The sequence below is a fragment of the Capricornis sumatraensis genome, chromosome 1, assembly GCF_032405125.1.
Source record: "Capricornis sumatraensis isolate serow.1 chromosome 1, serow.2, whole genome shotgun sequence".
NCBI lineage: Eukaryota > Metazoa > Chordata > Mammalia > Artiodactyla > Bovidae > Capricornis > Capricornis sumatraensis.
The window spans coordinates 35,756,650-35,768,846 of record NC_091069.1 but is presented as its reverse complement, the minus strand read 5'-3'; the positions used below and the strand labels follow the sequence as shown (position 1 = coordinate 35,768,846).

The 12,197-nt window shown below is 37.4% G+C and overlaps 1 protein-coding gene across 1 annotated transcript in view; it reads right to left on the bottom strand.

Annotated features, from left to right (window-relative positions):
• Positions 1–951: 951 nt before the first annotated feature.
• The window catches only part of WDR43 (WD repeat domain 43), a 37,486-nt gene continuing 26,240 nt past the window's right edge, over positions 952–12,197 (bottom strand). Inside the window, exons 11-18 of the mRNA XM_068965502.1 lie at positions 10,797–10,928; positions 8,341–8,427; positions 7,726–7,757; positions 6,612–6,675; positions 4,463–4,576; positions 3,906–3,975; positions 2,533–2,582; positions 952–2,431 (exon numbers count right to left, since the gene is read on the bottom strand). Coding sequence (XP_068821603.1) covers positions 2,240–2,431; positions 2,533–2,582; positions 3,906–3,975; positions 4,463–4,576; positions 6,612–6,675; positions 7,726–7,757; positions 8,341–8,427; positions 10,797–10,928 — 741 coding nt within the window. The 3' untranslated portion in view covers positions 952–2,239. The remainder of the gene's footprint in view (positions 2,432–2,532; positions 2,583–3,905; positions 3,976–4,462; positions 4,577–6,611; positions 6,676–7,725; positions 7,758–8,340; positions 8,428–10,796; positions 10,929–12,197) is intronic.

Sequence of the window (12,197 nt, the reverse complement as noted above, 5' to 3'; positions counted from 1 at the left end):
TCTGACCCTAAGGGCTTCAAAAATCCCAAACCTAGAGCCTCACATCTACTTTCATTGAATACATTCATCCATACCCAGAATTTATTTTTACAAATTAATCTCAAATATTGTCACCTATTTATAGTTTTCTCACCAAAAACATTTGAACAAGAATCTACATAAGGACATTTTATAAGGACATGTAGGACATTCTATAACACAGCTTAAATTATGTGGGTTTACTTAAATATCAAAATCATGAAACACACAAGGGGGAATATTCTGGATTAACAAAGCAATGACAACCAAATACAGTATGTGATCCTTGATTTGATCAAGGGCAGAGGGTTAATTTTTCAAAATAAAAAAGCTAAGAAAAATTACTCTCAAAAAAAAAAAAAAAAGACACCACCACATCCTCAAAACTCTTGACTGGATTAGGAGCAGAATACTCTGAAACTAGGAAACAGTCTTCGTAAGTTTGGGACTTAACTCTGGATTTGTCTAAAACAAGAAATAGTGAGCATCCACCACAGTTCTCTAGGTGGTCGGGCAGAGAGGAAATCTGACTCAGACCACTGAGCAGGGCCTGACGCATGACCACATGCGCCCTTGACCATCACGGCAGCCTTGGTCTGCAGGAGCACGGCCCGGCCAGGTGGGACTGGATCAAGGAGCCACCACTGGGTTCTGAAAGTTCTTAGGTTCTTCACTTTGATACAAATTCTAGATTATCCAAAAAGCCTTGAAAGCATGTGCCTATTAATGCTAGTGGAACAAGACCCTTTTTTAAAAAACCTTCACACCGCAAGCCCAAACCTGTAGCTGTGTTCCCCTGCATATACCACAAGACAAGCACTGGGTAAAGATGAATATTTATTCACTTTACAAAGAGAATGGTATTAAATTGCCATAAACAGCTCCATTTATAGACAAATATAACTATACATTACACCAGTAGCTGACTCTAACTTTCCCAAGATGCTTGTATAGCTCCAGCTCCACTAGTTGAGCACGGAAATCTGCCATTGAAGTGACAAGTCCCTCAGAGATAATGGTTTTATGTTTTACATATTCACAGGTGGGAAAAATAAACCCATCTCCCCAGCCCTTTCTTAAGAGTTGAGCTTCCATCTGCATGTTCCCTACAGAGCACTGAGCAAATACTGGCTCATTCTTCAAAAAAAAAAGTTACTGATAATTTGAAAAGGCTTTTATAGCACACAAAATACTTCTTTATACATACATAAAAAATCTTGAGTCAGATTTGTTTTCAGGTAAACATACCCTAACACTGCCAAGAGTGGGTGATGAAAAGGAACACATTAAATTACGGAATTATAAAAATATTTTCTTTGGAAAAAAATTCCAACAAGGTCATCATTAATATCTAAAACCAAAGAGAAAAAAATAAACAATTGTTCTTTGATCCATTAGTAGTTTAAATAAAAATGAAAACCTCTTCAAAAGCAGCTGTAACTGAATCTTTTAAAAAGTTGCAGGTAATGAGCACTTCTAAATCTATACACTGGTGATTCTTTACAGGCAACCTGCAGTCAAGAAAAATCCTTAATATGGCTAATTCTTTACTTTTTAATCATCATGATTTCTGTGTATTTTAAAAAAATATTTCACATGACAGCTTGAAAAATAAGTGGTTGTTTTGGGGAAGCACTCCATATATTCAATCTGATTCAAATCAGATTACCACAGTTGAGAAGCTAGGAAAACTGGTAATTATTACTTTTTTAATCACAATCATTTTTACTCCAGTTTTCAGTTTATCCCTTCATGTTTTATGAAAATGTACCAAATTAAAATTGTCTCTCTAGTGCTGCTTTGTACCAGGATGTGATGACAGATACCAACCTGAGACAGGAGCTGCCTCCTTCATTAAGGTCCAGTTCTTGAACCCCTACGTGGGAAATGTCTTTCCATTTATGTCAATTCTTGGCATATCCAATCATACTAGGATATTATATTATAAAAATATACCATATATTGGACACTCATGTCAGTACATTGCAGAAAATGTGTCTATTTACTGTGTAAAGTTTATTAACATTTGAATGAAACTCTCTTATTTACACAGTTAGGTCTGGGGTGCTCAGGACAGCAAAGTGGCATAGGAACCACCATTAGGAATCTGGAAATGTGCGGCGGTCCTTGGCGTCTGTCAGACAACCCTCCCCAGGAGAACTCGGCAGCAGTGGGTAAGGTGAGCCAGTTTACACAGTTCGTTTGGCCTGCTCTTTTCTGTTCATTCTTCTTCACTTTCATTCTCAGGATCTAAATCAGAATCTCCATTTAATTCCTTTTCACTTGCCACATCTCTGTCCTCACCATTTTCCTCATCTTTGTCTTCATCATCCCCTTCTTCCTCTTCATTCTCTTCATCAACATCCTCATCTTTTTCACTTGCTTTCTCATCCTCATCTTCATCCCAATTATCCTGGTGGAAACAGTAAGCAAAGAAAGCATGATTGAAGGCCTCGTTCTTACAGAGTACAAGGATATAGGGCATATTAATCTACCAGGAAACAAATTACTCACATCAGAATCCTTATCTGCTATTTCATCATCAGATTCCTCTTCAGAAGATTCTGTAAGAAGAGGGAAACCTAGTTTTAATTTTGTGATCAAAGCAAAAGGCACAGCACTGAAAACTAATAAATGGAATCAAACTCCTGAATTTACTTTTAGAAATGTTATTTAGCTGTCCTCCATCTAAGGATTATGTCGTACTTCTGAAAGGAGCACAATGTTAGGCCAACTATATCTCAACAAAAGTGGGGAGGAAGGGTGGGATCACAAAAAGTATAATTAATTCAGGTATGTTTTTATGTTCTTCAGTTATGTTTTATAGCTTTCTCTATAAAGGTTTTGCTTCATGTTTTAGAGGTATTTCTAGATAGTTTTGTATGCTGCTGTGAAAGGGATCTTTTTTCCTAATACATTTTCCGAATGGGACATTATGGACATACATTACTGGGACATCATAATGCTACCAATTCCTTTTTTGCTAGATCTTGGTATCCAGTAAGCTTGCCTATTTGCATATCTTAATAACAGTGCAACTGCAGATTCTGCTGTATTTTCTATGTGGAGAAGAATAACAACTGCAAGGTCCAATGTTCTAGAATTCATTTCTTTCGTAAAGTACAAGGCAGGATATCCAAAAGTAGTAAAAGTACACTATTGTCTTGTTAATGACTTTATGGGAATGCTTCTAAACTTTATGTCTGATGTAGATTTATTAAGGAAACTCCCTTACTTAAAATTCTAGGTTACTTAATATATAGTGCTCATGGTAATCTGCTAATGTGGTAACAACTACAGTGATAAGGTTGCTTGACGCTATTCATGTTATAATACATTCTACTTGGCAACGAAACATGACTTTACTTCTATAATTAATCTGCTACTTAGGATATTTGAGGATGGCCTAAAATGATATTTTGACTACATTTTTCTGGTTCTGATTCATAAAATGCCTGAATTATTCGTATATGACAAAAATGACTTGTTCCTTAAAAGACTAATAAAATTCATTTATAAAACCTGTGTCTGGTACCTTGTGAGGCAAGATTTTGACTAAGTAAATTCAAAACTATTACTTCAAGGTTTCTCTTTCCAAGTCAATTTTGGTCATTGAAGCTTCCCAAGAAATTACCTATACCATCCAGGTTTTCTGTATCTGCATGGCTGTTCATGGTGTCCTTCTATTTAAATCTCTTCCATACCTAATGCTCTTTTTTTGTCACTATATTTGTGCCCTCTCTTTCATTTGATCACATTTTTGCCGGTTTCGCCAAGGGCTTGTCCATTTTATCGGGGAAGGTGTGCCAAAGCACGATCTTACTCACAAATCACAGAGTTGAGTCAATGTGAAAATGAACTGTTCAGCATATACCCTAAGTCTTTACCTTCTTCATACACCAACTTTGCCTTCTGAGCAGGACAAGTCGTTTCCTTTGTCTTCTCGGACGCTGTGACCTTAAAGATAATCAGGCGCTATTGTGAAGTGGAGCGTAAACTTACCTCAAGCATCACCCAACCTCCCCAACAGTGAGCCCACCCTCAGCCACTGTAACGGGCGACCCTAACATGACGTAGTTCAAACACCAGGCAAAAGGCAAGTGCGTCAAATACAAGAAAGAATTGCTTTGTGTAAGCTGAAAATGCTTCTAAGGTAAGATTTCCTTCTGTGACCAAAAGCTGTAGCAATACCCTGCGACTCTTGTTCACAGCACCACAACCATTCTAACTGTATTAACAACTGAAACATTGATGGTGATGAGTTAAAGCTGACACAGGTACTATCAAGTACATAACACTGCCTAGTTAAAAATTAGATCTTCATCTACCAGTTTTTGTTTTAACTGAAATAGGGCACTTTCAACAGTCAGGCAAACAATCCTTATTCCTCTCTCCATTACTCTCACATTCAAATGTTTAGCACAAAACAATCTGATCTACTCACTTGTGTGATTAGAAGGATGAGCTTTCCATGAAGGTGGGAGAGCTTCTGGAAAGTTTTTACTCTGCTTTCCATTAACTGGTACAGTGTCCCCAGCTGGGGTACCAAGTCAGGCAACTACAAAAAGATGACAATAAAAACGATACTTTGACACTATCATAATAAAACATAGATAACAAATACAGAAGTCATGCTCACATATGTCTGCCTATTCAGCCCCAAAGAAATGCCTGCACTTCTAACGGCAGTGGCAGCCTATCACATAGCCTAGCAAAATCTCAAACTTTCAGAGGCCTTCACTGTACTAACAGCAAAAACAAATAATACATCTTTTAAAAAGAATGATAGAAGGTCAGCAGAAACTGCAAGGCAAGACAAACTGCAGGGTGGGACCTCTTTGTGTTCATCATACTATTTTTGAAAACATCAATATAAAGCAGACACGAAATAAAAAGTACCCTCAACCACATATTTCTTAAAAAGGACTTCACTCTGAAACTTCCTCTCTGATGATATCACAGGATCAACCTCTACCATTAGGACCCAGTAGCTACAGGAAGCTTTTCAGAGCTTCCAGAGACCCACAGGACAGAGTGACAGACCACAAAGCTGACCTTAGAGTATTTCAAACATACTTCCTGTTAATGAATCCTCTGACTTATGCTTCAGAAATTAAAGCAGGAAATTTCTTTATCCGTCCCTCCAGAGCTGTAGAAATAGGGACTCCACTCTTTGTCCTTTAACTAGCCTTTACTTGCCCTCCTATCCGACACTAAATAAGAGTATTTTATTCAAATGTTAAATTTTAAACAATAAAAATGAGTGTGTGTACATTACTAAAGCCCCCATGCCTAGCAGTCTCTGACTTAAGACAAAGTGCTTAAAGATACCTGATAAGGAAGAAATTAAGGGAAGGTGGAAGAAAAGCACTGTTCTCTGAGGAAGAGAACCGTTTTGGGCTGCAGAGTCTACCCTATACTGTACTTTCATAGTCTATTTTGCCCTGACCTACGTTATACAACTACCATTCCAGTAGTTGTAACTTAAGGGTTGAATCCAGAAGGGATTCACTTCAAGTCCTCCTAAGGCTGTTTTCACCTCTAAGCAATTCAACAAGGTCACAAAGTAAGTGCTGTACTATGCTTGTGGTGATCTCTCCATTCCCATCACCATGCCACTCAACCACCACCCCCCAATCTCCCAAGGCTTCTGTAAGCTAGGAAAACCAATATGCATTCTGTTTCCTGTCTCTTCCCCCACTTTCACTCCGTGACAGAGATCACCACAGACGTTCAGAGAATGAACTGCCAAACTCAAAACAGGTTATCCAGTAGTCTTTCCTATCTCAAAGTACTGAAGGAAAAGGAGCCTGAGAACAAGGGACAGTGATCAGGCAAGAATCGAGTGAAACTGTGCTAAGAAAGGAAAAACTAAAGAGCAATTAAGAATTTTCAACTCTCCATTAAAATCTTTCAAGAAAACCTACTGAAAGATGCTAGATAATCAAATAAAAGGAAGAAAAGGCCAACTGCATGATTTTATTTCTAGTTTAATGTAACTGAATTAATGATGTGGTAATAACACAACTTCTATTATGAGATTTAGAACTGTTTTTTTTCTGGTGCTGCTTTAAGATTTTACACTCCCTCCCTTACATCTATATAGGTAATATGGAGCTGACAGTAGCCCCAGCGAAACATCAGGTATTAAATATTTATATCATTTTTATCACAAACCACCCATTTAGCCTCCTGAGGCAATGTACAACGGACATGTTAACACGGGGGATATAAACTTTTAAAAGTTACTAAGCTTTTTAGCAGGAGGCGGAGAGATACATACAATGTACAGATAATTCTGCTAAACAGGTTGTGTATATAGAAAAACATCTGAAGGCTCCTATGTAACTTTTCTCCTTTCTGCATTTTTCAAGCTTCTCTACAGAATATATATTACTTCTAAAATCTGGGTCAACAAAAGACTGGTTTATCAAAGGTAACAACAATGACAATATGATATTGCACCTGGGGAAAAAACAAAATCTTTAAAAGAAGCGGCTGATAGTTAAAGGGTAGATGGTTTTTGTTAAGTGACAGGTTTATAATCCTTATCAAATCCAAATTATTCAACAACTCCAAGTGAACAGACTTACTGTGGATAAGTAGGATGCATGGACCGTTAACACACATTTTAGCCACTGAACCATTAAAATAGCACTGAAAAAAAAACAAACACAACAAATCAGCTAATATTCACAAATCCCAAAGTAAATACAACAGAGTTATAAAGATCTAGAAAATGACTCCAGTAATAAACCACTATTGAATATGACAGTCCTTTCATTCTTCCACTGGGTCTATTTGAGGTCTGTGTAATATAGGAATCTCTTGGGAAAGGGAGAGGGTAGTAAGATGGACTAGGTAACAGGACAAAAACCCCTTCCTCTAAAAATAATTCAATTCCAGATATAAAATGAATGTTTTACTTCATAATTAGCTGATACCAAGGCAGTAAACTGGGCTCAGTTAACACTGCATTTTATGCTCATGTATCTGAGCCCATCTCTTCATCATAAGGTACAAACAGCAGAAGATTTCCAAACCAGCATTAAGACAAACATAGGCCAAAAACGTAAGTCAGGCCCTAATTAATGAACTCTTCAACTTTCCTCTGTGAGCTCCAAAGTCTAATGGAGTCTATCAGTAAAAACAACTTAGAAAAGAAAAATCCATTATAGACACTGATGATGCCATAGTACAAGCTTAAGATCTTTGAGAAAACAACACCCCCTGTGTGCGTGCTAAGCTGTTTCAGTCATGTCTGACTCTTTGCGACCCTATGGACTGTAGCCCGCCAGGCTCCTTTGTCCATGAGATTCTCCAGGCAAGAACACTGGAGGGGGTTGCCACGCCCTCCTCCAGCGGATCTTCCTGACCCAGGGATTGAACCTGTATCTCTTATATCTACCTGCGCTGGCAGGCGGGTTCTTTACCACTGGCACACCTGAAGGAGGCCATCAACATCCTATCTAAATACTTAGTCATCAAATTAACAAAAGATGACTCATAAGATTTAGTTATATACAATCTTTTCTTATAGTGTCTTTTAGCAACTACCAGAGATTGAGCAAGTTCTACAAATGGCCAGTTTTACACATCATAATTAGGCCTAAATTATTAAATATTAATCCAGTAAATGACCTGATAATAAAGTTGTTTTCTAAAAGAAAGGAGAAAAAAGCAATTTAGATTGCCTAAACGTCTTACCTATTAGGATGTCCTTGTAATCTCTTTGTAAGCTGAGGAAAAGAAAAACAGTATCAGTCACAGTACTTCAGAGCCAGCCAATCTGAATCAATTCACACGAAAACACATCCATAGAACCAAAAGAAAAGCATAGCTGTATTAGGAAATCATTATTCTTGTTTCCTAACTCCTAAATGTTTGACCAACTTAACACCATCTAGGAATACATTCCGAAAATAACAGTAATTATCTGATAAAAAATCTAGGCTAGGATTTATGAATGAATGTCCAAAATAGACACAAAGACAGAAAATAGATCAGTGGCTGCCAGAAACTGGGGAGTAAGGACAAATGGGGCGTGACTAATGGGTACAGGCTGTCTTTCTGGTGTGGCAGTTGTACAGTCGATAATATACTGTGCAACAGTGGACACTTCAAAGGTATGTAAATTATATCTCAATTTTTAAAATATATAGGAAAAAATCAAGGTTGGGGAACTTTCGGCTGAGGAGACCTAGTGGTCGTCTATCACGCACTCTTAAGTACCCTGCTTGTTACATACTGCAAACCCATGTCTGGATTTTCATCTTCGAGTCACAGCATTAGGACCTTAGAATGAAAAGTGTACTCAGTTACCTCTTGCAACAACGGAATAACAGCATGCAGGGGCATCCTTAATACAGTTCTCTTTATTAAGTTTAAATTCCTAGTTTGAAGTACTTTCTGTGAGGGGGGAAAAAAAATATAAATAAGCATACTCAGAAACTAAGGACACTATAGGAAATAGTCAGTAAAAATGATTTTAAAAACCACACACTGAAGAACCAACTGAATTTTAGCAAATAGAGGTAGGGATTAAATGAAGAATGCACTATTTCTTATGGCTATCAGACAAGTACAGTCGGCAAGTTATCAGGACATTTACTCCTTGGACTCTTTCCCTTCAACCCACCTCCCTCATGCAACTACTGAACTATATATTTGGTTTGCATTTCCTAGAATTTCTATATAAATGAGAGCAAGTTGTATGTACTTTTTTGCCTGGCTTCTTTTAAGTTTGACATTCATCCACGTTGCTGATGAAAGAGTACACACTTTTTACCCTGCTAGATAATGATTTGTTCATCCCTTCGCATGTCGAGGGCTCCTTCCAGCTTGGGGCTGGTAGAAATAAGGTTGCCCTGACCACTCCTGTACAAGTCTCTGGATGAACACTGGTTCTTGCGGTAAATGCCTAAGGATGGAATGGCGCATTCCTGTGTCCCTAAGACAGATGTGTCCCTAAGAAACTGCCAAACTGCTGAGAGTCTCAGTTACTCTGCATTCTCCCCAACAGATGGTACTGCTTTCTACATTTTAATAAAGCTATAATGGGCATGCAGTTGTCATTCATCTCATTGTGGCTTTAATTTGCATTTATGATGTTTAATGATGTTTAACACCTTTATATGCACTCACTGGCCATTGGAATATCTGTGAAATATCTGTTCACACCTTTATCAATTGGTTTTTACTTGAGTTGAGTCTCACAAATGAGTTAAAAGAGTTCTATAAATTCTGGATATGTTATTTGTCTGATATATAAGTTGCGGTTTTTTTGCCAACCTATGGCTTGCCTTTTCATTATCTTAACAGTGCCATTTCAAGAAAGAAGCTTTAATTTTTTATTAAATCCAAGGGACCAATATTTCCCAAAGTGTGGATTCTGTTGGAATATGGTTTTAAAGAAAGAGAAAAAATAAAAGTTTACAAGACAATCAGCCAGAGGTAAATATTAACTGGATATTTGATAATTTTAAGAAATCACTATTTCCTTTTTTAGGTGTGAGAACAGATTGTGGTTATGTTTTTAAAAAGAATTGCTAATGTCAGAGTTGAACAGGGATATATTTGTGGTTGAAATAAATAATAGGTCTGAAATTTGATTCACTATAACCTGGGGAGGGGTGTGGCAAACAGATAAAACAAGAACAGACAGGTTGGTTAGTGTTGATAATTTCTGAAACTGAGTGATGGGTTCACTGTGGCCCACTGTACTATTATGAGATGTTTCTTTAAAAAAAAAAAGATAACTGATTCACTTGTACTACTAAGGAATTTTTCAAAGCACAATTAAGTAAGCTATGATGGCAAATAAGTCATATTTTTTAAAACACTGTCAATTGTTTTCTGTAGCTTATTTTTCACCAAATCCTCACCAAGGTTTCTATACCATGTTAGACTAAAATCGACCTCCCGAGATACATACACTCACAAAGTGTTTTGAAAGTAATTTTAGGTTTTCATATATGTCTGGTTTCCCCCCTCATTTTACAAAATCACCTTAAACATAGGACATTCCCATTTATCAAAACATAAAGCAGAGAAACATTATTCATGGGTTGCCTATTCAAGTCACATCTATACTAAGTGGCACTAAGAGTCCCTAATAACAAATGCACTTAGCAAATGTGAACCTGCTTTAATCTAGTCTGGTAGTGCTTAAGGCCATTTTTTTTACACTTAAATTTTCTCTACAGACCACTTTCAAATTCTGGAATTTAAGAGGACCGAATTAAGCAACATACAAGCAGTCACCAACTTACAAACACAAAAATAGCAAATGCCTCCCTTTAATATACCCCCAACCCTCTTGAATTTTTCCCTCAAACCTCCTATCCATTGCCAAGGTTCCACCTCACCGCCCCCTCTCACGGCCAGGGGGAAATAAGTTTCTGGAATCCAGAGTAAAAACTCAGGAACGCATTTTCCTACAGAAAAAAATATAAATTGTGATCTAGAATGCTGAGTATTATAATTCAGCTACACAACGTTTATAAAGGCTTTTGTGAACTAAAGCCTAAGAACCCAGTAACAAGTCACAACAATATTTCTATGAGAAAATGCATTCCAGGTTCAAAATAACTCAGTTCAATCCCTTTGTAGGTTGGTGACTGTCTGTATAGTGCCACCAAGAGATAGACATTTGACTAAACGCACAAAACATTAGATTCAAGACAGTACATGACTATTCATTCTGTAAATGTGCTGTCAACTGCCTCCTAAGAAAAATTAACCATCTTATTTCCTTTAAAAACTGCTATAATACTTACATTTAGAATTTCAAAATCATTACTTTCTAAGCCCTGTGTGAGGAGAACTGGAAAACTATTTGTCTGTGGAAGGTCGTCCTTTTCTTTTTTTGTAGCTATATCCAGGGCTCCCAGGCGTTCTTCAATGCTAACCTACAGAGCATAAATGACCAGTTAATGTTCCACCAGACAAGACCTTGGCAACCCACTCCAGTACTCTTGTCGGGAAAATCCCATGGGTGGAGGAGCCTGGTGGGCTGCAGTCCATAGGGTCTGCAGAGTCGGACATGACTGAGCAACTTCACTTTCACTTTTCACTTTCATGCATCGGAGAAGGAAATGGCAACCCACTCCAGTGTTCTTGCCTGGTGAATCCCAGGGACGGGGGAGCCTGCTCGGCTGCCGTCTATGGGGTCACACAGAGTCGGACACGACTGAAACAACTTAGCAGCAGCAGCAGACAAGACTTAAACCAGTTTGGTCAAATTACTCTGTGTTTCTGTCTCAAGAGACAAAAAGCTCTAACTGATTCACAACTCAACACTGAAAAACACAGACATGCTCTTTCTTACTCCAACAGAATCTCATCACCATGAAGCCAATGTTGTACACAAGTGCAATATCTATAGTCCAAATTCACAAATTTTAGGGGGGAAAGAAAAAACCTGAAAAATCACAATTTGAGAATGTAATTCATAAAAATCCCTCTATAAGATTCAAAAAAGATAAGGGTCTGGCATCTGATTACTACAGCCTAAGAAAAAACCTATAATTTCCCCCTTTTATAATTTTCCATAAAAGCTTCCCCCTTCTATAACTTTCTCTTGCCATCAACCTCAAGTCTCTTGCTAACAAATATTATCAAAAGAGCACAAAGACAGGTTCCCCTCAAAATTTAGAAGATGTCTTCCTATTTTTCTTTCTATTTGCTACTTGTACTTAACCAAACTCACTTGTACTTAACCAATCCCTTCTGAGAGCAAATCTAACCACTATGTACTGCCAGCCTCTTGGTACATGAATCAAAATACAAATGTTCTGTTATTACCAAAACAAACAACTATGCTTTGGTAAAGCCTCCTGTCTGGGATATGTTTTATGAAAAACAATTTTTAAAAGGTAGGATGCAATTAAAGGGTTGGATCCAGGCCAAGCCAGAGAGAGTTGGCCATTATTTTTACATACAGATACCATGTTATTGAGGAATAATTTTTATGAATAAAGCAAGACATTTAAAATCAGGTAAAGAAACATAACATTCTTTCTCTAACGATAAAACAGTTAAAATTTTAGACTATTTAGATGAGAGTGACAAGTGAATGGAAGACAAAAAAGAGGACTTTTCATTGACAAGAACAGTAAACCATAATAGGGTTTTAAAAGTTGCAAAAAAAAAAAAAGAAAAAGAAATGTGTAAGTGCT